Source organism: Pongo pygmaeus, chromosome 6 (genome assembly GCF_028885625.2).
Source record: "Pongo pygmaeus isolate AG05252 chromosome 6, NHGRI_mPonPyg2-v2.0_pri, whole genome shotgun sequence".
In the NCBI taxonomy this organism is placed as follows: Eukaryota; Metazoa; Chordata; class Mammalia; order Primates; family Hominidae; genus Pongo; species Pongo pygmaeus.
In genome coordinates, this window is record NC_072379.2 from 151,711,788 (window position 1) to 151,737,927 (window position 26,140).

Consider the following 26,140-nt stretch of genomic DNA (forward strand, 5'->3'; position numbering starts at 1 on the left):
ATCCGCCCACCTTGGCATCCCAAAGTGCTGGGATTATAGGCCTGAGCCACCATGCCTGGCCTTAGCTACATATCCTTACATCTAATAGGGTAAGTTCCCCTGCCTCAGCCTCCTTTAAGAACACTTAGCAGCCAGGCTGGGTGCGATGGTTCACGCCTGTAATCCCAGCACTTTGGGAGGCCGAGGCAGGCAGATCACTTGTGGTCAGGAGTTCGAGACCATCCTGGCTAACGTGGTGAAACCCAGTCTCTACTAAAAATACAAAAATTAGCCGGGCGTGCTGGCAGGCGCTTGTAATCACAGCTACTCGGGAGGCTGAGGCAGGAGAATTGCTTGAACCCAAGAGGCAGAGGTTGCAGTGAGCTGAGATTGTGCCATTGCACTCCAGCCTGGGCGAAGAAGCAAGCCTCCGAAAGAAAGAAAAGAAAAGGAAGGAAAGGAAGGAAAAGAAAGAAGAGAAAAGAAAGAAAAGGAAGAAAGAACACTTAGCTCGGATCTCCCTTTGAAAGTGAGTTACCTGACAGCGTCCAGCTAAAGTGCCTTTTGCTCTGCCACAGTATATGAGCTGAGGTCATGTGCTCCTCATGAATACTTCTGCCCAGTGAGTGTGTCCTCCAGACAATCTTTGCATAGGAGTTCCCTGGTGGACAGGCCAAGACTTTCTCTGAGCTGTGCTGCCTGTCTGAAGTTCTTCCTCCCAGTTCTTCCTGCCTCCTTCCTTCCACAGGTGTCAGGCCCTAAGGTTTTCCCTGCCTCATTCTGCCCCCTCTTGTCTTTCACCTCTTACGCTCCTGACATCATTTTTGCAGCTGCCTCCTGGCGGACCTGAGCAGATACAAGGGGCTCCAGGATTCCTGGCTCCTCACTGTACTAAACTTAAGAATCAGTTCCAAAATGAAGTAAAACAAAAATAGTTTTGTTGGGATTTTGACAGGAATTGCATTGGATCAATTGCTCAGTCGCAGAACTGACATCTTCATATTAATGACACTGAGTCTCTCAATCACAAACATGCTACTTCTCTCCATTTATTTAGGGGTTCTTTAACCCTTTTCCCATTTGCCCTGAGAATACTCACCGGCAGTGCTTACAGCTGCAGCGTTTATCCCGAGATAACTTTGCCACAAAATATCTTGCTTTTATGATTATTTTCACATCGCTCTAGTATATCGACTTTAGAAACAAAAGACATCATTCTATTTATAGCATTCTGTCTTTAGTAGTGGTATTTCCATTTACAAAACATAGTAATTCTCAATCGCTGAAAATGTCAAATCCTAGAAAATGTAGTATTCTTACACGTGATGTTAACATTGTTCTCAACAGTTGGCTGAAGATTCATTCGATGAGTCCGATTTTTCTGAAATAGATGATTCTGATGATTCAGATGATTCTGATGTTAGTTGTTTAGAAATAACTCCAAGAACAGTTTTTATATTTTATTTTCACATTGAAAATCAGTAAGATTTGCTTCAGCCTCCAAGAGTGTGTTTACATAAAATCAAATGAGTGCTGGCAGTGAGCTGCACTTTTTTTTTCTAAATGGGAAAAGGGTTAAACTCTGCTTCTTACAATAAAGCTTTGTAATTTTCTCCAAAAAGGTCTTGCATATTTTTATTAGATTTATTTCTAGGAACTTTATATTTTTAGTTATGATTAAATATTATATATATTTAAAATTCCATTTTCTTTTTTAAAATTTATTTTTATAGAGACAGGGTCTCACACTATGTTGCCCAGGCTGGTCTTGAACTCCTAGGACTCGAGCAATCCTCCCTCCTTGGCCTCCCAAAGTGCTGGGATTATAGTTGTGAGCCACTGCACTCAGCCTAAAATTCTATTTTTTAATTCTGTTGCTGGTACTTAGAAAAACTTAAATTTGATGTTTTAGCTCGCAAATTTGCTAAACTCTTAATTCTAATAATCTGCTTATAGATGATATTGGATTTCCATACATACAATCATCTAACCTTTAAAGAATGACAGTTTTGTTTCTTCCATATGCCTTTTTTTCATGCCTTTTTTTTTCATTTTCCTTGCTTTACTGTGTTGACACTTTCAGTACAATGTTGAATACAAGTAATAATAGCAGGCACTCTTGTTCTTGATTTTAAAAGAGACACTTCTAATATTTCACTATTAACTAATGTTTACTGACGGATTTTTGCATATACCTTTTATCAATTCATGGGACTCAGCTAGGCAAGGTGGCACACACCTGTAATCACAGCTACTTTGTAGGCTGAGGTGGAGGCTCACTGGAACCCAGGAGTTCGAGGCTGCAGTGAGTTATGATGCCACTGCACTCCAGCCTGGGCAACGGAGCGAGACCTTGTCTCTAAAAATAAAACAGCAAGTATGTATTTTAAAAACCAGTCTAAAACTGTCATTTTAACTGGAGTCCTCAGTCCCTTTGCATGTAATGTAATGATTGGTGTGGATGGAGTTAAATACGCCATCTCCTCTGTGCTTTGGATCTGTCCTGCTGTATTTGGTTCTTTTAAATTTAAAAATCAGCCCACCATTTTCCTGTTTCATTTTAAAGTTATGCCCCTTTTTCTATCCTTGAGTGGTTAAGAAATCAAAAGGTGCAGACCCTTTATCAATGTCTAATGTTGATACTTTTCCCCTTCTCCCGGACAATGCAAGGACCTTAGAACACTAATTCTTCTGCTCCCAATGTCAAATTATATGCTTTTCTTGCCATGTATTCTAAGTCTGTGAGAGGGTGTGTGTGTGTGTGTGCATGTGTGTGCATGTTGTTCCCTTCTTTGTATCCAGGAGTTCTCATCATTTAGCTCCCACTTATAAGTGAAAACATGCAGTATCCGGTTTTCTGTTCCTATGATAGTTTGCTAAGGATAATAGCGTCCAGCCCCATCCATGTCCCTGGCAAAGGCATGATCTTGTTCCTTATATTTTATTTTTTATTTTTTAGAGATGGAGTCGCCCAGGCAGGAGTGCAATGTCACGATCTCGGCTCACTGCAACCTCCGCCTCCCGGGTTCCAGCAATTCTCCTGCCTCGGCCTCCTGAGTAGCTGGGACTACAGGCACGTGCCATCATGCCCAGCTAATTTTTTTGTATTTTAGTAGAGATGGGGTTTCACCGTGTTGCCCAGGCTGGTCTTGACCTCCTGAGCTCAGGCAATCCACCCACCTCGGCCTCACAAAGTGCTAGGATCACAGGCATAAGCCACTACGCCCAGTCAGTCTTGTTCCTTTTTATGGCTGCATAGTATTCCCTGGTGTGTATGTACCACATTTTTTTAATCCAGTCTGTCACTGATGGGCAGTGCTGCAATGAACATACGCGTGCATGTGTCTTTATAACAGAATGATTTCTATTCCTTTGGGTATATACCCAGTAATGAGATTGCTGGGTCGAATGATATCTCTGTCTTTATCCCCACACTGTCTTCCACAATGGCTGAACTAATTTATTTTACACTTCCACCAACAGTGTATAAGCGTATCTTTTTCTCCACAACCTCACCAGCATCTGTTATTTTTTGACATTTTTATAATAGCCATTCGGACTGGTGTGAGATGGTATCTCATTGTTGTTTCGATTTGCATTTCTCTAATGATCAGTGATGCTGGGCTTTTTTTCATAGGATTGTTGGCCACAGATGTCTTCTTTTGAAAAGTGTCTGTTCATGTCCTTTGCCCACTTTTTAATCGGGTGGTTTTTTCTTCTAAATTTGTTTAAATTACTTATAGATGCTGGATTTCAGACCTTTCTCAGATGCATAGTTTGCAACAATTTTCTCCCATTCTATAAGCTGTTTACTCTGTTGATAGTTTCTTTTGCTGTGCAGCTCTTTAGTTAAATTAGATCCCATTTGTGAATTTTTGCTTCTGTTGCAATTGTTTTTGGCGTCTTCGTCATGAAATCTTTGCCTGTGCCTATGTCCTGAATGGTACTGCCTGGGCTGTCTTCCAGGATTTTTATTGTTTTGGGTTTTACATTAAGCCTTTAATCCATCTTGAGTTAATTTTTGTATATGGCATAAGGAAGGCGTCCATTTTCAGTCTTTTGCATGTGGCTGGCCAGTTATCCCAGCACAATTTATTGAATAGAGAATCCATTGCCCATTGCTTGTTTTTGTCAGGTTTGTCGAAGATCAAAAAATTATAGGTGTGTGGTCTCATTTCTAAATTCTCTATTCTGTTCCATTGGTCTACGTGTGTTTTTGTGCCAGTACTATGCTGTTTTGGTTACTGTAGCCTTGTAGTATAGTTTGAAGCTGGGTAGCGTGATGCCTCCAGCTTTGTTCTTTTTGCTTAGGATTGCCTTACTATTTCTTTAGATTTACTCAAGTAATTACCATTTACTCATTATTGCTTCCTACCTCTCAGATTTACTTTCTGAGATAATCTTTTAAAAGTTCCTTTAGTGAAGAAATTTTGGTGGTAAATTCTGTTTTTATCTGAAAATGTCTATTTCACTCTCATTCTTAGATAATCCATATATAACATAGTCTACATAAAAAATTAATGATATTGATAATATAGCCTCTTATAGTTAAAGCAGAAAACTATATATTTGAAGCAAGTGATAAGGTACATACCCTATTTTGTATAGTATATATGAAATGAATGTCTGAACTATTTTTCACATGTATTTTTTTCACTAGATTCTCAAAATGACCCTGAGAAGAAAAGTATTTTATGATCCCCATGTTTTTTTGCAGGCAAATAAAATAAATGGGATATTCTAAGATTTGTAAACATTCACTTCTATTATTCTTCTGGTTCTATCCCGCATCCCTGGTGTCTGCTACATATGTAACTTACAATGTGGTGTCTTTCTCTTTATAAGGTGGATTCTTTTTACAAGTGCTAAAATTTCTTTTTTTTCTATTTTTTTGAGACAGGGTCTCACTCTGTCGCCCAGTCTGGAGTGCAGTGGCATGATCTTGGCTCACTCTACCCTCTGCCTCCCAGGCTCAAGCAATTCTCCTGCCTCATCCTCCCGTGTAGCTGGGATTACAGGCACATGCCTCTACTGCCTGGCTAACTTTTTTTGTATTTTTAGTAGAGACAGTGTTTCACCACGTTGGCAAGGCTGGTCTCAAACTCCTGACCTCAAATGATCTACCTGCCTCAGTTTCCCAAAGTGCTGGGATTACAGGTGTGAGCCACCACGCCAGCCTTAACATTTCCAGTGTATAACTTTTAAATTTTTTTTATTAACCGGTATTATTATTTTTTTTTTTTGAGATGGAGTCTTGCTCTGTTGCCCAGGCTGGAGTGCAGTGGCACAATCTCAGCTCACTGCAACCTCCGCCTCCAGGGCTCAAGCAATTCTCTTGCCTCAGCCTCCCTAGCAGCTGGGATTACAGGTGTGCACCACCACGCCCAGCTAATTTTTGTATTTTTAGTAGAGATGGAGTTTCACCATGTTGGCCAGGCTGGTCTCGAACTCCTGACCTCAAGTGATCCATCCACCTCGGCCTCTCAAAGTGCTGGAATTACAGGTGTGAGCCACCACGCCCAGCCTAGCCAGTATTCTTAATTCCTTCCAACGTGTCAAATTAACAAATCTTTTTAAGATAACAAAGTCTTTAGTCTGATACATTAATATATAATTGATAATTTAATATGAAAGTTCATTATTTTTAATCATGTTCCTGAAGAATAAGTTATAAATCTGTGAATAACAGTCCATTAAATTAACACTTCATTTATAGAAAGAGGAAATGGAAAATCCTATCATATTCATGGCTAGACTTCTGCTGAGAGTTGCTGAGTTTTTCCTACACGCTTGGCACACACAATTTACAGAGCTTGAAAGGGAAGGTAACTGAATATTCACATCTTTTCTCTAGAGCTGAAGATTCTGAATTGTACTGACCATACACACTGATGGGGGAAATTAGCATATTTCCCCAACTTACAAATGTTTATAAATTACTTATGCATAACATGTATTGCATATAATAAAAGTACACAAAATTTAGAAAGATGAACTATTAAAATATATATATATTCGTGGCCAGGCGCAGTGGCTAAAGTATTAATCCCAGCACTTTGGGAGGCTGAGGTGGGTGGATCACCCAGGGTCAGGAGTTCAAGACCAGCCTGTCCAACACGGTGAAACCCCGTCTCTACTAAAAATACAAAAATTAGCCAGGCGTGGTGGCAGGCGCCTGTAATCCCAGCTACTTGGGAGGCTGAGTCAGGAGAATCGCTTGAGCTCGGGAGGTGGAGGTTGCAGTGAGCCGAGATCACACCATTGCACTCCAGCCTGGGTGGCAGAGTGAGACTGTCTCAAAAGAAAAAAAAAAAAAAAAAAAAAAAAATATATATATATATATATATATATGCACACACACACACATTTTTTTTCATGGTAAAATTATTTAGTGGGAGCATACAGGTGTGTGGGTGTGAACAACTGCCATCATGTTTAATTTCTTCATGTGGCTGAAGGGCAAACACCATTGAAGGGCTGTTAGTCTGATGACTTTTTACTGTCTGGTGACACGTTCCTAAAACAGGCCTGTTCACAAGGGAGACATCCCAGGAGGCCCCTGAGAAAGTGGGGAAGTGAGGAATGGAAGGGAGGGAGGCAGTAAGTGATGTGTCCATGAAGAGGTTATCGCTGTATGCAACTGGGAATGCCTCCTGCTGGGGCCACTCTGAGAAACAGCTCAGTGTCCTCTCACTGAGAGCTGAGGAAATCCAGGTGTTTATGCACCAAATGCACCTCGTTGGTTAAGGACGGCCCAGCTTGCCCCACATGCAGCCCGGCAGGCTGTGGCGTCAAGAAGACACCCTCAGAAGCCCTGGATGTTTGGAAACTGTGGTGGGCCAGAGTAGCAGGCCCAGGACTGGTGGGTGGGCACAGATGGCACCTGCTACATCTGCCAGGCTGCGTTATGAAGAACATGATTTCCAGCTCAGTTTCTTTTCAGTGTTCCTCTTAAACCCTTGAAAAGAATGTTCATTAGATAAGTGCATTTACAGTGAAATAGTTTTAACTGATAGGTAACATACAAATGAACAAACCTATGAGAACACTACTCTAAATCCCTTCCATTTTTCCCATGGAGTAACTCAGATACATATGTGACCTATGACATTCTGACATACAGATTGAAGGAGACTGCTGAAGTCAATCTAGATATCAAACCAATATAAATTGATCTTTTCTTGAATTAAAATTCATAGAATTTCTAAAATTTTCTTCCTCCACATCACCTCGTATATATACCCCTTGAGGTGCATGCTCCTGTTTGGGCCATCCCTGCACCAAAGTTCCTGTCCAGGCTGAGTGCGGTGGCTCACGCCTGTAATCCTAGCAGTTTGGGAGGCTGAGGCAGGCAGATCACTTGAGGTCAGGAGTTCAAGACCAGCCTGACCAACATGGCGAAACCCCATCTCTACTAAAAATACAAAAAATAGCTGGGTGTGGTGGCGCATGCCTGTAATCTCAGCTACTTGGGAGGCTGAGCCAGGAGAATCACTTGAACCTGGGAGGTGGAGGTTGTAGTGAGCCAAGATTGTGCCACTGCACTCCAGCCTGGGCAGCAGAGGGAGACAGTCCATCTCAAAAACAACAAAAAAAGTGCCTGTCCAGCTCTCAGCTGGAAATGATTCAATCCATTTTGAGGTATGCCTGACTATTCTAAATAGGTAAGAAAATACTAGTAATTGGCTGGGCATGGTAGCTCACACCTGTAATTCTAGCACATTGGGAGGCCAAGGTAGATGGATTGAGCCCAGGAGTTTGAGACCAGCCTGGCCAACGTGGTGAAACCCATCTCTACAAAAAAATACAAAAATTAGCTGGGTGTGGTGGCCTATGCCTATAGTCCCAGCTACTCAAGAGGCCAAGATAGGAGGGTCACCGGAGCCCGGGAGGTCGAGGCTGCAGTGAGCTGTGATTGCACCACTGCACTCTACCCTGGGAAACAGAGTGAGATCCTGTCTCAAAAAAAAAAAAAAGATGTCAGAGAGAAAAGGAAAGAAAAGACGCCAGGCTTTTACAGCTCACGCCTGTAATCCCAGCACTTTGGGAGGCCGAGGTAGATCACGAGGTCAGATCGAGACCATCCTGGCTAACACGGCGAAACCCTGTCTCTACTAAAAATACAAAAAATTAGCTGGGTGTGGTAGCGGGCACCTGTGGTCCCAGCTACGCGGGAGACTGAGGCAGGAGAAAGGCGTGAACCCAGGAGGCGGAGCTTGCAGTGAGCCGAGATTGCGCCACTGCACTCCAGCCTGGGCGACAGAATGAGACTCCATCTCAAAAACAAAACAAAAATTATCTGGATATGGTGACGCATGCCTCTAATCCCAGCTACTTGGGAGGCTGAGGCACGAGAATTGCTTGAACCTGGGAGGCAGAGGTTACAGTGGGCCAAGATCACGCTACTGCACTCCAGCCTGGGTGACTGAACGAGACTCCATCTCAAAAAAAAAAAGAAAAAGAAAAAAAGAAAGAAATGCACTTAAACTTTATTAAGCAAAAAAAGACTTAACTGAATTCCAAAAATGTGACACAAAGTTATACACGTCCATTTTATTTAGGCAGATATATGTATATATTATTTATTTCCTTTTAAAGCAAGCTTAATACAAAGTTTAATTGCTAAAATCACTTTGATTCAACAGCCTAGAAACAGAATAGTCTTTACTTTTACTGTGCTAGTTTAACAAATCCATTCTGTAAAGAAATACTGTTAATTCCCCTAGAGTTTAAAACTTTAGGGCCGGGCACGGGCCTGTAATCCCAGCACTTTGGGAGGCCGAGGCGTGTGGATCACTTGAGGTCAGGAGTTCGAGACCAGCCTGGCTAACATGGTGAAACCCCGTCTCTACTAAAAATACAAAAATTAGCCAGGCATGGTGGTGGGTGCCTGTAATCCCACCTACCTGGGGGGCTGAGGCAGGAGAATCACTTGAACCCAGGAGGCGGAGGCTGCAGTGAGCCGAGATCATGCCACTGCACTCCAGCAGCCTGAGAGCAGCCTGAGAGATAGAGTAAGACTCTGTTTCAAAAAGAAAAAAAAAAAAAAGAAAACTTTTGGCCACGAGCAGTGGCTCACGCCTGTAATCCCTGCACTCTAGGAGGCACACATAGGAGGATCCCTTGAGGCCAGGAGTTCAAGGCTGCAGTGAGCCATGATTGTGCCACTGCACTCCAGCCTGGGAGACAGAGCAAGACTCTGTCTTAAGAAAGAAAAATTTTAAGGCTTGCATACTACCCAGCAAAAGACTATTTTATGATATATATCAACAAAATTCAACCCCACTTTCTCCAATAATAAAAAAATGTTTTTTTAAACTGTTACTTTTTAAACAACGTGAAACTAATGAAAATTGGTTGCCACTTTGAGAATCATCTTGTTTGGAGAAAAACATCCTATGCTTCACCAGTTGCTGCCATGCCTTACAGAGATAGGGTCTGTAGTCTATGTCCACATCACACAGTCGTCGAGAGGCATGAGAAGATTCTTCCGACGAGTTCGAGGCTTTCTGCATTATAGTTTGTGTCGTTGCAAAAAGAACCAGGTGATAGTCATTTACAAGCTTCTCTAAGCACTGAGAACATTTTCTCAGAGTAGACTCCTGTAAGTTCACACTTTCTCCTCCATTGACACGGTCTATCCAGTAAAAAGCTGACAGGCTATCCAAAATCAAAAGGCAGAGAGACGGGTGACTACAAAACATACTTTCTAGTGAGTAAAGTGTAAGAAGTAAGTGGGTGCTACTACTGCAGTACACCAAAAAAAATCTTCCCAGACAGTGTTTGATTATTTCTTCAGAGCTTTGGGATAGTCTGTGCTCAAGAATTGTAACTAGCCGGAGCATATCAAAGTGGTAATCTGTATCAATAAATAAGACTTCTACTTCCAGGCCACCTTCTGATTTGGGAAGTATACATCGCGCTGTTAGGTGATAAAGCATTTCTGTTTTTCCTGTTCCTTCTGGGCCATGAAATTCAAGAATATCACCTGTGTAAAATTTAAAAATCTCAGTCAAAATGCAGTAGCTCAAGGGTAGGCTACAAAATGCAAAGTCTGCAAAAAAGTTTAAAAAGACATTTACTGGAATGTGAAAGAAAATCTAAATTCACTTTTGCCAAAATGGAGCTGTACAAGCAAATACAATAAACAAGGAAATTAGAGCCTGGTGGGAAGGTTGGAAGAGACTAGGGGACTCTCCTCGGGCCAGGCTCACATGCACTGCCACTTCAATTTGTGAGATTCAAAAATAAACAGCCACAGATCTAGGGCCTTTCCAAAATCTGATGACTACAGTATACACCCTTTCTGGTAGTTGATTACACTATATCCATTCTTCCCCTCTTCCTAAAGTATAAAACCTAATTTGACGGGGAGGGAAATGTGTCCACTTTAAAACTATTTTTCGTAGTCTCCTTTGAAAAGAAAGGTTACCAGGTAACACAGCTGTCACCAGTGAGATGCAGGCTGCTCTCTGTTGATGATTCTTTCCTATCCAGGGACCCCTTCTGCCCTGCCGCGCCCTCCTGTAGGGGTGGAGCAGCCATCTGGAAGCAGTGAGGATGAAAGCCCACCCTCAGGATGGTGGCGTGGAAGACAGAAGGTGCCCAGGACTCTGGGCATATGGAGCCCCCACCAGCCACACACAGCCTGCCTCTGTGCCACTCAGGATGTGAGGAAAACAAGCCTCCACCTGGGCAAGCCACTAAATTGGACTTCTATGACATGCAGGTGAAGGCACTCCCTAATTAGGTTTCTCAATGTTATTGCAGTTATGGCGGGAACAATTCTGGACTTTGTGGTTTCACACATTATTGAGGCAAGAACCCATGGCTCTCAGGCCCTAAATGCCAACAGCATCCTTCAACTGAAAACAACCTTACATGTTCCCAAATTGCCTTCAGTTATTCTTTGCTATTTGAATTATCTCTGGAAACCATGTCCAGCTGCATTAGAAATTATTTTCCTGGCATTAAAAATCAAAGTCAACTACTCTGAACATTAAAGACTCCAACTCTCCTTCTATATAGGCTCGAATAACTCACTGAGGACAGCAGAAGTTAAATCAAACGACACTGGGGAAGTTGCCTTGCTTCCAGAGCTTTTCAAAATGCACTCACAGTGGCATTCAACTCTTGCTTGTCATTATTAATTTACGGCTGAACTACCTGATTGGAAACACTATGTTAAAATGCCGATTATTAGCCCCAACCAAATGATGGTCTAAATAAGGATTCAAGGGCTGGGCACAGTGGCTCATGCCTGTAATCCCAGCACTTTGGGAGGCAGAGGCGGGAGGATCACCTGAGGTCAGGTATTCAAGACCAGCCTGGCCAACATAGTGAAACCCTACTAAAAATACAAAAAATTAGCTGGGAGTGGTGGCGGGCGCCTGTAATCCCAGCTACTTGAGAGGCTGAGGCAGGAGAATCACTTGAACCTGGGAGACAGAGGTTGCACTGAGTTGAGATCATGCCATTGCACTCCAGCCTGGTCGACAAGAGTGAAACTCTGTCTCAAAAAACAAAAACAAAGAATTCAATTACTTTATTTCTTATTATTTAATTTTAATTTTTTTTTAGATGGAGTCTTGTTCTGTTGCCTAGGCTGGAGTGCAGTGGTGCAATCTTGGCTTACTGCAACTTTCGCCTCCTGGGTTCAAGCAATTCTCCTGCCTCAGCCTCCCGAGTAGCTGGGATTACAGGCGTGCGCTACCACGCCCAGCTAATTTTTGTATTTTTGGTAGAGATGGGGTTTTGCCATGTTGGCCAGGCTGGTCCCAAACTCCTGACCTCAGGTGATCCACCCACCTCGGCCTCCCAAAGTTCTGGGATTACAGGTGTGAACCACTGCACCTGGCCTTTCTTATTATTATCAACAAACTGTTGTATATTGGAGTGTTCACAAATAATGTATAAGAAATCTAGGCTGGGTATAGTAGCTCATGCCTGTAACTCCCAGCACTTTGGGAGGTCAAGGCAGGAGGATCACTTGGGCCTAAGAGTTCGATATCAGCCTGGTCAATATAGTGAGACCCCGACTCTACAATTAAAAAAAAAAAAAAAAAAAGCCACCCATGGTCGTGTGCATCAGTAGTCCCAGCTAATTGGGAGGCTGAGGTTGGAGAATCAGTTGAACCCAGGAGGTAGAGGCTCAGTGAGCCAAGACTGCACCAAATTTCCACCATAATCTTACATATAACTTGCAATTCTAAATTTACCTTAAGAAGAACTTTAAAAAATGATTCCACCTCAGCCTCTCAAGTAGTTGGGACTACAGGCATGTGTCATCATGCCTGGCTAATTTTTGTATTTCTTGTAGAGACTGGGTTCCACCATGTTGCCCAGGCTGGTCTTGAACTCCTGGGCTCAAGTGGTCTGCCTGCCTCAGCCTCCCAAAGTGCTGGGATTACAGGCATGAGCCACCACGCCTGGCTTTGGCTTTCTTATAGCATAGTATGTTATCAGTTCTCATAGACTTCTCTTTTGTATTTAAGAATTCTACACATGGCTGGGCATAGTGGCTCACATCTGTAATCCAGCACTTTGGAAGCTGAACAGGGAGGATCACTTGAGCTCAGGAGTTCATGACGAGCCTGGGCAACATAGGGAGACCCTGCCTCTACAAAAAATTAAAAAAAAAGAAATAGCTGGGCATGGTGGCATGTGCCTATAGTCCCAGTCTCAGCTACTCAGGGTGAAGTGGGAGCCTGTGAGGTTGAGGCTACGGTGAGCCGTGATCATGACACTGCACTCTAGCCCAGACAACAGAGGGAGACCCTGTCTCTAAAACGAAAAGAAAAAAAAAAGATTCCAGGTTCAAGGAGTAAAACTATTTTCATATTAACAATTGTCCATCTAATTAAACATTAACATAGCAACTAAACCTGTATTCCACCCAGATGTTCAGTGTGCCCTCTCTTACTATGTTACTGAGGAGCTATGCTGAAGCCGCCACTCCTGCCAAGCATCTTTTACTGCCCTATGTGATAGAGAACGAGGGACCATGCAGAAGCGCAGATGGGGAAACCAAGAAGCAGACCACAGCAAATCCTCCCTCTCCCACTCCCAGAGAGGCAGCCAGAGAGGCTGACCCACAGCTACTCACCTTTCTAGAGTACTGCATGCCTTAAAGAGGCTGCTTCAGACATGTCCTATTTGCTCCTAATAACACTGAGGTAGAGAAAGCAAACTCTATCATCTCCCATCATCACACAGATCACACTATGTAATCACTATTTACTTGATTACATTTCTTGCTAGCTTCTCTAAGGTTGGGACTTGAGTATTCTGTCCCCAGCACAAAACCCAGGATCTTCTGAATGTGCTTCATCAGTTACCTTCTTCTCAAGATCCTCTTGAGAGACATCTAAGGAATAAAAATATAAGTCTTGGTTTGTGAGGGTTAAGGGCCTAAAAGCCAATTGTGAAACTGGCATTTTAAACAGAAGCAGGTCTGGTAGGGAATGACAGGTGGGGTGAGTGGCTTTGGTGGCAGAGTTCAGCAGATAAGAAAGTCCTAGACCAGGGTTGACACAGGGACCAACACAGGAGGCAAAGCAAGAGGAGCAAACTGCCAGGTGTGGGGCCTGCTGCCCAGAGACCACAGGGTGCTCACACTTAGCGTGGTGAGGGCCTCAGTCCTGCAGGTGATATGGTTAGGCTGTGTCCCCACCCAAATCTCATTTGAATTCGCACGTATTGTGGGAGGGACCCAGTGGGGGTAACTGAATCATGGGGGCAGGTCTTTCCTGTGCTGTTCTCGTGATAGTGAGTAAGTCTCATGGGATCTGATGCTCATTATAAGGGAGAATTTTCCTGTACAAGCTCTCTTTGCTTGCTGCCATCCATGTAGGATGGGACTTGTTCCTCCTTGCCTTCTGCCGTGATTGTGTGGCTTCCCCAGCCACATGGAACTGTAAGTCCAGTTAAACCTCTTTTGTAAATTGCCCAGTCTTGGGTATGTCTTCATCAGCAGCGTGAAAATGGACTAATACAGTACGTAAACCTAATGTGGTGATTTAAAAGTTCTTCTCAAAGATAGGCTTGGAAGTACCTGCACAAATCAAATATAGACATAAAGTAGACTTTTTCTGAGACAGGTCTTATTCTGTCATCCAGGCAAGAGTGCAGCGGCGTGACCTCAGCTCACTGCAACCTCCGCCTCCCAGGCTCAAGCCATCCTCCCACCTCAGCCTCCTGAGTAGCTGAGACCACAGGTGTGTGCCACCACGCCTGGCTAATTTTTGTATTTTTTTTGTAGAGACGGAGTCTTGCTGAGTTGCCCAGGCTGGTCTCAAACTCCTGGGTTCAAGTGATCCACCCAACTCAGCCTCCCAAAGTGCTAGAATTACAGGCATGCACCACCACACCCAGCCCAAAGTAGAAATTTTTAGTTCACATAATTCACATTGAGTATTCCAGCAAAAATTTAGCTTTCAAAATGGTATGGGTTTTTAAAAATGTATCTCTAGGTGTCACAAAATGAAAATGTCCTACAGCCACTAAAATTTAAGATTCAAGATGGTAAGCCAGGTGCGGTGGCTCACACCTATAATCCCAGTACTTTGGGAGGCTGAGGCAGGTGGATCACCTGAGGTCAGGAGTTCAAGACCAGCCTGGCCAACATGAAGAAACCCTGCTTCTACTAAAAATATAAAAATTAGCTGGGCATGGTGGCACGTGCCTGTAATCCCAGCTACTTGGGAGGCTGAGGCAGGAGAACTGCTTGAACCTGGGAGGCAGAGGTTGCAGTGAGCTGAGATTGCGCCATTGCACACCAGCCTGGGCAACAAGAGTGAAACTCCATCTCAAAAAAAAAAAAAAAAGATTCAAGATGGTAATAAGGGGCTGGTTATAGCAGTCTGGGAGTAATCCACATAGAAATAATAGAGAAAAAACAAAAATCTCTTTGATGGGTGGGTATTATGGACCTAAAATTAAGGCCAAAACTAAATTTTTGAGATATATCCACAGTTGGAAGAGGCATTAGAAGATAGCTAAAACAGAAATTTAATAGGAAAACCAGGAAGAAAAACATTACAGGGCAAAAGAGAATGTTTCAAGAAAATGAAACAGTACTAAATAATAAATGCAGCAGAAAAGTCATGACAATGAAAAACGGCAGGGAAAAGATCACTGAGTTTGTCCAAAATAGTGACCTTGGAGCATTAATTGTGTAGTCTGCAAAAGCACATTTAACATCTCATGTTGTGAACCGAACTTTTAAAACTGAGATACTCAGAAGACAGGAGACAATGACACTAGCCTAGGCGTTCACTGCTTCTAGAGTAACAGCAAGGACAGAGTGGATTCCCGAAGAGTGAAACTGAGGCAAAGAAGCTGAAGGTTAAATCCCTGCCTAAGAGATACTCTTTTTCTTTTACACATTAATAGCAAAGCAGGTATAAAAAAGGCTTTTATAACAACCGGGAAGACACTGCAAACTTGCAAGAGACACATGAATTATCATTAAGGTCCTTGAACTAAATTCCTCACAAATATGTTTAATGATGAACTGAAATCAGTTTTACTGATTTTATAAACATTTACTGTTTGATCCTCAAGATCAAAACCTGTAATCAAATATTATGTCCTACAAAAGGGACATCATCCTTTTCAATGTACTTGAAGTCACCATCTCATGTTTCTGTGGCTGCTGCAGCATCCTTGTCCAGCCAAATTATGGAACGTGACAACTCACAGTAAAAAAATCCCTAAGGTTTGGCACTTGAAGATATTAAACTAAATCAGAAAATCTGGATGATTTGGCCTCGACAGTTACTCTTACAAATAGAACGCTGTAAGGAGTTTGGGTAACAGATTGTCAGAAAGAGTTATGAATCTAAAGATCCTTCAAAATAAGGAAAAGAAAGGAAAAGCCAAAAAATCTATCATCTTGGTACCAGCCTACCAACTATATAACAAATATGTTGAATTTGCCGATTATAATCATTACAGAAGTAAAGAAGTAATGAATTGGTACATGGTACTGAATAACTCCTATCCAAAAAAGCATTAAAAATATGTTTACAGGTTGGGCGTGGTGGTTCACGCCCATAATCCCAGCCCTTTGGGAGGCTGAGGTGGGCAGATGTCTTGAGCCAGGAGTTCAAGACCATCCTGGGCAACATGGCAAAACTCCATCTCTACAAAATACACAAAAATTAGTTGGGTGTGGTGGCACACATCTGTGATCCCAGCTATTCAGGAGGCAGAGGTGCAAGGATCACCTGAGCCCGGGGGTTGGTTGAGGCTGCAGCAAGCCGTCACTGCGCCACTGCACTCCAGCCTGGGCAACAAGAGTGAGACCCTGTCTTGAAAAGTTTGGCACTGGGCACAATGGCTCATGCCTGTAATCTCAGCACTCTGGGAGGCTGACACAGGTGGATCACTTGAGGTCAGGAGTGCAAGACCAGCCTGGCCAACATGTTGAAACCCTGTCTCTAGTAAAAATACAAAAAATTAGCTGGGCATGGTAGCACCCGCTTGTAATTCCAGCTATTTGGGAGGCTGAGGTTGCAGTGAGCCGAGATCGAGCTGCACTCCAGCCTGGGTGACAGAGTGAGACTCTGTCTCAAAACAAAACAAAACAAAAATAAAAATAAATGTTTGGATGAGAACACATGGACATAGGGAGGGAAACAACACACACCGGGGCCTGCCGAAAGCAAGAGGGGAGGGAGCGCATCAGAACAAATAGCTAGTACAAGTAACCTAGGTCACGGGTTGATAGGTGTTGCCAACCACCATGGCACACGTTTATCTATGTAACAAACCTTCATGTTCTACACATGTATCCTAGAATTTAAAATTAAATTAAAATAAACTTTTAAAAAAGTTCGGATGGGTGCAGTGGCTCACACCTGTAATCCCAGCATTTTGGGAGGCCAAGGTGGGCGGATCACCTGAGGTTGGGTGTTCGAGACCAGCCTGGCCAACATGGTGAAACCCCATCTCTACTAAAAATACAGATGAGACAGAGCAAGACTCTGTCTCAAAAAAAAAGTTTACAATGGTATCGAGACTCTACAACCCCTAAATCTCTTACTACTTCAGCTTAAGCTTTTCTGTAACAAGCTCTGATAAACTTCTATTATTGATAAATAATGTTTATAATCCCAGTCTTCTATCTGCTACTGTTCCAATGGAGTACTCATCTAACTAGTTTTACAGCTATAGGATCGTCAGTAGTTTTCAGTAAACTTTTTTGTTAGTAACTAAACATGGTGTTTTTCAATGTTTCTATAATATAATATTCTAATGTAGAAGTTGTTCCACAAACCCATTTTAACATATTGTCAGTTTCATAAGGCTCACCTTAATAATATCCTTCACTATAGAGAGAGTACAAAGACCATTCTGATTTTTGTCTTACATATTTGATCAAAATTTGTGTTTTATTATGGAGAATTTTGGTTAGCAAATCTGCTGTACAAAAAATACTAAAGGGAGTCCTTCAGGCTGAGTGAAAGGACACAAACAGTACCTGAAATCCAAATGAGAAAATAAAGAACAAAGGGAAATGTAACTATCTAGGTACATATAAAAGACAGTACAGGCTGGGTACGGTGGCTGACCTCTGTAATCCCAATACTTTGGGAGGCCAAGGTGGGCGAATCACCTGAGGTCAGGAGTTTGAGAGCAGCCTGGCCAACATGGTGAAACCCCGTCTCTACTAAAAATAAAAAATTAACCAGGTGTGGTGGCACACACCTGTAGTCCCAGGTACTGGGGAGGCTGAGGCAGGAGAATTGCTTGAACCCAGGAGGTAGAGGTTGCAGTGAGCCGAGATCACACCTCTTCACTCCATCCTAGGCGACAGAGTGAGACTCCATCTAAAAAAAAAAAAAAAAAAAAAAAAGATAGTATAAACGTGTTTTTATATTTGTAACTGTTTTTTCATCTATCTGATTTAAGAAGGAAGTTGTTTTTGCGACAGAGTCTTGCTCTATTGCCCAGGCTGGAGTGCAGTGGTGCGATCTTGGCTCACTGCAACCTCTGCCTCCCAGGTTCAAGCAATTCTCCTGTCTCAGCTTCCCAAGTAGCTGGGATTACAGGCACTCGCCATCATGCCTGGCTAATTTTTGTAGAGAGGAGGTTTCACCATGTTGGCCAGGCTGGCCTTGAACTTCTGACCTCAGGTGATCCACAGACCTCAGCCTCCCAAAGTGCTGGATTACAGGTGTGAGCCACCGCACCTGGCCAGAAAGTATTAAGTGATCATTTTAATTACTTTAATTCAGTCTGAAATAATATTAAATGTGCTGATGACCATACAATGTATAAAGATGTAAGGAATACCTATACAGTAAACAAAGCTTTTTACAAAATATGGAAATTAAATTTGTATTAATCCAAACTAGATTGTTAGAAATTACAATGTTACTTGTAATCCCAGGGCAATCACTAGAAAAATAATTCAGAAAAATATAGTGAAAATAATGATAAGGGAATTAAAATGGTACACTAGAAAATAACTATTTAACACAAAAGAAAACAGTAAAGGAGAAAGAAACAGAAAAGATATAAGACATATATAAAAAACAGACAGCAAAATGCAATCATAAACTTTTTGTCTTTGTTTTTTTTCTTTTTGAGACGGAGTCTTGCTCTGTCACCCAGGCTGGAGTGAAGTGGCGCAATCCTCCCAGGCCCAAGCGATTCTCCTGTCTTGACCTCTCGAGTAGCTGGGATTACAGGCATGAGCCACCACACCTGGGTAATTTTTCTTTTTCTTTTTTTTTTTTTCTGAGGTGGAGTCTCACTCTCGCCCAGGCTGGAGTGCAGTGGCACGATCTTGGCTCACTGCAAGCTCACTGAATCCCTCCCGGGTTCATGCCATTCTCCTGCCTCAGCCTCCCGAGTAGCTGGGACTACAGGCACCCGCCAATACACCTGGCTAATTTTTTCTATTTTTAGTAGAGACGGGGTTTCACCATGTCAGACAGGCTGGTCTCCAACTCCAGACCTCAGGTGATCCACCTACCTTGGCCTCCCAAAGTGCTGGGATTACAGGCGTGAGCCACCGTGCCCGGCCCCTACTTTAACCATTTTTAAGTGTACAGCTCAGCAGTGTGAAGTACACTGACATTGCTACGAAGCAATGAAGCAGAACTCCACAACTTTTCCATCTTGCAAAACTCACATTTTGCACCCATTAAACAATGACTCCCTTCCCCCGCCTCCCCAGCTCCTGGTAACTACCATTTTACTTTCTTTTCTGTGAATTTAACTACCTTAGAAACTGCATGTAAGTGGAATCAAGCAGTGTGTCTTTTTGTGTCTGGCCTATTTCATTTAGCACAATGTCCTCAAGGTTCATCCATGTTGTAGCACGTGACAGAATTCCCTTCGTTTGTAAGGCTGAATAATATCAACTGCATGTATATATCACATTTTGTATATACCACTCAACCATTGATGGATACTTTTCCCCCCAGGAATTCGTTATAAGTACACTGATGGACATTTAGGTTGGTCTTACCTCTTAGCTATTGTGAATAGTGCTGTTATAAACAAGAGTGTGCAAATATTTCTCCAAGATCCTGCTTTCAGTTCTTTTGGATGAATACCCAGAAGTGAGATTATGGGCTCATATGGTAGCTCTATCTTTAATTGTTTGAGGAACCTCCATACTGTTTTCCATAATGGTCGCACCATTTTACAATCTTACCAACAGTGCAAAAGGGTTACAATTTCTCCACATCCTTGCTAACACTTGATATTTCCTGTTTTTTTGATAGTAGCCTTCCTAATGGATGTGAGGTGACAAAGAAGAACATTTTATAATGATAAATGGGTTAACCAGCAATAAGACAAAATAAAAAGTTATATGTGCTTAACAATACATGAAGCCCCAAAATACAAAAGCAAAAAATGATAAAACTCAGGAGAGAAACAGACAATTCAACAATAACAGTTGGATACTTCATTTTTAGTAGAGATGGGGTTTCACCATATTGGCCAGGCTGCTCTCGAACTCCTGACCTCGTGATCTGCCTGCCTAAGCCTCCCAAAGTGCTGGGATTACAGGCGTGAGCCACCACGCTCCGCTATAACTTGATTTTTTAAATTAGCAAAGGATCTGATGTTTCTTCAAAGATATGCAATTTGCCAATAAGCCTGTGCAAAGATAACCCAACATTATTGGCCGTGAGAACAATGTAAATCAAAAACCACAAAGAGATAACACTTCATACTAACTAGGATGGCTATTATCAAAAAGACAGACAATAACAATTATTTCCAGAATATGGGAATTGGAACCATATTCCAAGAATATGGGAATTGCTGGCAATGCAATCATGGTGCAAGTAAAATGTGAAGCTCCTTTGGAAAAGTCTGGCAGTTTCTCAAAAGGTTAAATGTAGAATTGCCATATGACCTAGCAATGCCTATCCTAGGTATTACCCAATAGAACTGAAAACATCTATCCACAGAAAAACATGTACACAGATAACCACAGCAGCATTATGCATAACAGCCAGCAAATGGAAACAACCCAAATGTCCATCAGCTAACAAATGGATAAGCAACATGTACAACCATGCAATGAAATATTTAACAAAAAATGAACTACTGATACGTGTTATGATATGGTGACACTGAATTATACAATTCAATGCAAATTATTCAAAGTAAAAGAGGCCAGTCACAGAAGATCACATATTACATGATTCCAATTATATGAAATGTCCAGAAAAGGCAAATCTATACTTAGAAAGTAGATTAGTGGCCGGGCGTGGTGGCTCACACCTGTAATCCCAGCACTTTGGGAGGCTGAGGCGGATGGATCACAAGGTCAGGAGTTCGAGACCAGCCTGGCCAAGATGGTGAAACCCTGTCTCTACTAAAAATAAAAAATTAGCCGGGCGTGGTAGCAGGCGCCTGTAGTCCCAGCTACTTGGGAGGCTGAGGCAGGAGAATTCCTTGAACCTGGGAGGCAGAGGTCGCAGTGAGCCGAGATCGTGCCACTGCACTCTAGCCTGGGTGACAGAGCGAGACGCCATCTCAAAAAAAAAAAAAAAAAAGTAGATTAGTAGTTGCCTAGAGCTAGGAAACATGGGAGATGACGATTACTAGAAATGAGCTTCTTTATGGGGAGATAAAATGCTCTAAAGTCAGCTGTGGTAATGGTTGCACAACTGTGTAATAAACTAAACATCACTTAACTGCACACTTCAGTGGGTGAATTTTATCTCTAGGAAGCCGCTACATTAAAAGAAAAAAAAATCAACCTAAGCACACGCCCTTTGTAAGTTTTCCCTGTTGTAGAAATACTAAGATAACAAGTGGGTACCTAAGGACTTCCCTACAACGCCGCAAACTTCTAAAGAAAAAGAATTTCAAAATAAACTATAATAACAGGACTTGCGTAAATATTATGTGTTGGGAATAAGACAGAGGTCAAGGCATATTCTGAAGATTTACTGCAGAGAAGCAAACTTATCTTGTCTGACACCGATGAGGAAAGCTTAAAAGCTTTCTGTCATAACCTGTGTCTCATTTTCCACTTGTTCAGTTTAACCTGTATAAACTCTTGCGAGGAGTATGGGTATACATGTGAGCTTATGTGAAAAATCCTTTTATAAAGATTTGCATTTACTTATATATTTTTATAAAGGTTGTATTTTTACCATGCACAGGTGAATCTTCATCAGCAAACAGATTTGGTTCTATTTCTTTCAAGGAACTTCTACCTTCAAGTCGGGCAAGGAGCTTACAAAAGAAGAGAGAAGGAAAACTTATTATTTAAAAATATAAAATCTTAGACATCTATATTTACACCATTTTCCGAAAGTCTGTAAGATTTCATAACTTTAGACTGGGTGCTGTGGCTCACATCTGTAATCCCAACACTTTGGGAGGCCAAGATGGGCAGATCGCTTGAGTCCAGTTTCAGACCAGCCTGGGCGACATGGTGAAACCCCCAACTCTACAAAAAATACAAAAATTATCTGGGAATGGTGGCACACGCTGTAATCCCAGCTACTCAGGAGGCTGAGGTGGGAAGATCACTTGAGTCCAAGAGGCAGAGGTTGCAGCCTGGGTGACAGAGTGAGGCCTTATCTCAAAAAAAAATTTTTCATAATTTTGTGGATTTGGAAGAAAATATGAAATAGGAAATATAGTTTAGGAGAAATGTTGTGTTTACTTATTTTTCAGATATTTTACTTTTTGTTTATCTACCAAATACTGACAGTATAAAATGAGTCTGTACCCTCAAAGGAATGGATAGTCTAGTTTAGGATACATGACAAACTGCTATGGCAAAATTTTCACCTTCCTTATAATTAACTTTCACACTGTTAATTCTTACCACACTTATTACACAGTTATCTGCCTTCATTTGTGTGCCCCATTCATTGTGAGCTCTTTATTTCACTGGGGAAGGGGACAAAGGAGAACGGTGGAGGAGAACTTCTTGAGGAACCACCACCTGGGCTCTCTCCTAAGTAAGACTCCGCCAGGTGAATGGGGCACAGGCAGGCCTAGCAGACCTGCTAGCAGAAATAGGAGCAGCCACAGTGCAGAGGTTATAAATAGCATTGTGCATAGGGACACTGCAAGCAGGTTTGAACTCCTAGATACTGTAACAGCACCAAACAGGCAGGACCCAGGGAAGCCCTAAAAGAGAGCAGAAGTCAGAGCATGGAAGGGCTCGGATGCCATGTTTGGGAGTTTATCTTTGGCTTGTAGACAACAGCCAACAGGTGTGACACTAAGCAGTGAGAAGTATTTAGCACATAGTTAAGAGTAGACATTTGGGACCCCAGAGCCAGACCTGCTAGGTCACTGAGGTCCTTAGGCTTCTCATCTGTAAAGTGAGGATAACAAACAGCACCCTCCCTCATAAGGCTGATGAGGATTAAATATGGGAAAAGAGTACCTGGCATATTATCCGCTTTTTTTTCTTTTTTGAGGTGGAGTCTTGCCCTGTCGCCCAGGCTGGAGTTCAGTGGTGCGATCTCTGCTCACTGTAACCTCTGCCTTCTGGGCTCAAGTGATTCTCCTGCCTCAGCCTCCTGAGTAGTTGGGATTACAGGCACCCACCACCACGCCCGGCTAATTTTTGTATTTTTAGTGGAGACAAGGTTTCACTGTGTTGGCCAGGCTGGTTTCAAACTCCTGACCTCAAATGATCTGCCCCCATCGGCCTCCCAATCTCCTGGGATTACAGGCGTGAGCCACCGCGCCCAGCCTATCTGCATTTCAAACAGATCATCTTGGTGGTTACTAGGGGATAGATGTGAGGAGAGTAAAACCATATGTGGAGAGAGGGCTGGGGTTTGTCACCCTAATCTGGAGGAGGGGTGTCTGCACCATGACAGAAGTCATTAGGATCACAGGGGGCAACCTCGGTGAAGGATTTAACTGTCACAAGGGAGACAAAACTGATTCTCAAGGGAATCAAAACTGATTCTCAAGTTTCTCGGGAATCAGCACAGATTTGACAACCCTTCTATGTGACAAAAGAAAAAAAAAATCTATCACAAATGGGAAGAAAAAGTCATCTTTTATTTGCATTTTTTAAACCAAATCAAGTTGTGGAAAGACTTTCTCAAGTGATGAAAAAGTTCTATGCATTAATTTAACAGGCGTTTGTTGAATTTCTGTTGTGTATGAAGCACTGTGCTAGGTAAAATGTTGACTACAAAGATGAAGATGACAACCTATCCTCAAAGAATGTGCAGTCTCGGTCCTCTAGATGAGATTATGTCATAAAACAAGGTAAAGTTACAGGGTGCTTAATTAGAGCAGAGGTTCTGAGGGCATACCCGTGGCCAAAACTATTTTCATAAACAGAAAAAGTAAAAATTAAGATGTTATTTGCCTAGTTTGACACTAAGGTCCTAAAAGCAATAGCGGGTACCTACTGACAGCAAGCATAATCAAGGCAGTGGTGTGGAAATGTATTAGCACACATCGCCAAGCACTACCTGCACTCAGGCAGAACAAAATTAGCTTTATGTAAGAATGTCTTTGATGACGTAAAAAAAAAAATGACTGCTTTTACTAAATCATGACTCTTGAGTACACTTTAAAAAATATTCTTTGTGATGACATGAGAAACATACTGTATAGTGAACAATTTAACCTTACCCAAAGGGAGGTCTGGTTTTTGTCCTTGGCTCCTGAGAGGTAATTCTAAACCCTTGGAATGTCTTGCCTGATAAAAGTGTCTTTGGGCCGGGCACAGTGGCTCGCGCCTGTAATCCTAGTACTTCGGGAGGCCAAGGCGAGAGGATCGCTTGAGCCCAGGAGTTTAAGACCAGCCTGGGAAACATGGTGAAACCCTGTCTCTACAAAAAATACAAAAATTGGCTGGGCATGGTGGCATACACCTGTAGTCCCAGCTACTCAGAAGGCTGACAGGAAAGAATTGCTTGAGTCCAGGAGGTCGAGGCTGCAGTGAGCCAAGACGGTGCCACTGCACTCCAGCCTGGGCAACAGAGCAAGACTCTGTCCCCACCCCCCAAAAAATAGTGTCTGTTTACAAGGGAACCTTGAGCCACACAGGAATGTGATTTATGGTGGGGGCTTTGGGTCATGCAGTGTCAGGCCAACCTGGAGGTGCTGGAAGCTAAGGTCAGCTATGCAGGCGGTTGACTATGTCCACATGGCAGAGCCCCAATAAAACCTTTGGACACCAGAATCTAGTTGAGATTCCCTGCTTGCCAATATTCTATTGTCACACATTGTTGCTGGGAGAATTTAGCACTGTTGATAACTCCACTGGGAGAGGATAGCTGGAAGCTCTGTACTTGGAACTTCCTGAACTTTGTCCTATTGTGTCTCTTCCCTTGGCTGATTTTAATCTATATCCTTTTGCTGTTGCTAACCATAACCATGAGCATAACAGCTTTCATTGAGTTCTGAGTTCTTCTAGAGACTTATTAAGGCTGAAGGTGGCTGTGATGGTTAATTGTATGGTTAACTAGATTAGGTTAAGAGATGCCCAAATAGCTGGTAAAGCATTATTTCTGGGTGTGTCATGAGGGTGTTTCTGGAGGACATGAGCATTTCAATCAGTAGACTGATTAAAGAGGATCCATCCTCACCAATGCGGACGGGCATCCTCCAATCCCTCTTTTCTTGAGCTAGGACACCCATCTTCTCCTGCCCTCAGATATTGGAGCCCCTGATTCTGGGACTTACCCCAGTGCTGCCTGTCCCCCAACCCTACACCATTCTCGAGCCTTTAAAGCCCTGGACTGGGAGTTCCACCATGGGCTTTCCTGGCTCTCAGCCCTTCAGACTCAGACTGAATTACACCACAGGCTTTCTGCTTCTCCAGCTTGCAGATGGTGTGTCTGGGACTTCTTGGCCTCCATAATCACGCTGTTAGAGTAGGTAGACAGGCAGGTGTGAGTGGGGCAGGACAGGCCCCAAGGAATGTCCAGGTGGCTGCTTCAGGAGTGATAACTGGTTGCAGCTGGCACCAGGGAGGGGAAAATTTCCTAACAGGAAACATCTTGGGCTTATGGGCAACAACTTCCTGATAAGATCCTAGGAACTGAGCAAACATGTCCAGGAATGTGCAGTAAGGAGCAAAATGGTAGAGTGTGACCAGTATATGACCTTCCTCTGGGAGCACTAGACCAGTACGGGAAAATTGCCCTATGCAAGTATGCACAGAACTCCAAACACCAAATGGCACTCGTGGCCCCTTTCAGATGCTGGCAAGTCACTGCACACGAGGCAATTAGCCAGCAGCCCACCCAAGGAGAAGGATGAGAGGAGACCAGGAAGGATAAGGAAATAGGGGCATTCAATATTTCAAGTTGCCCATTTGGTCCCTTCCAAGTGAACGTTACTTCAAAAACCCTTCACTCCTGCCTTGAATCTACTTCTGTCTTGGCCGAATTCTTTCTTCCAAGAAGACAAGAACTAAGGACTGTGGACCCAACCGGACTTGCTGCCCTGGTAACAATGTGAGCCAATTTCCATAATAAATTTCCTCTTATATATCTACATGTATCCTATTGGATGTGTTTCTCCTCTGGAGAACTGTGCCTAACACATAACTCAGTGAACCATCCAAAAGATGCATGGTGTGAAATCATTCCTGGGTAAAAGATTTCACTTCAACTGTAAGACAAACCTTTTTTTTTTTTTTTTTTTTAGACAGGGTCTTACTCCCTTACTCCCGTCACCCAGG

The 26,140-nt window shown here is 42.7% G+C and overlaps 1 protein-coding gene across 2 annotated transcripts in view; it reads right to left on the minus strand.

The window, feature by feature from the left end:
• Positions 1–8,491: 8,491 nt before the first annotated feature.
• Positions 8,492–26,140, minus strand: part of XRCC2 (X-ray repair cross complementing 2) — a 32,919-nt gene continuing 15,270 nt past the window's right edge. Inside the window, exons 2-4 of one of the 2 annotated variants that reach the window (XR_010127018.1) lie at positions 21,615–21,696; positions 13,085–13,345; positions 9,832–9,967 (exon numbers count right to left, since the gene is read on the minus strand). Coding sequence is in view for 1 of the 2 variants with exons in the window: in XM_054495271.2 (XP_054351246.1) it covers positions 9,246–9,967; positions 21,615–21,696 (804 nt within the window). In the remaining variant the exon portion in view is untranslated. Of the gene's footprint in view, positions 9,968–13,084; positions 13,346–21,614; positions 21,697–26,140 lie in introns of both variants that reach the window. The other variant, XM_054495271.2, reaches the window with a different exon arrangement.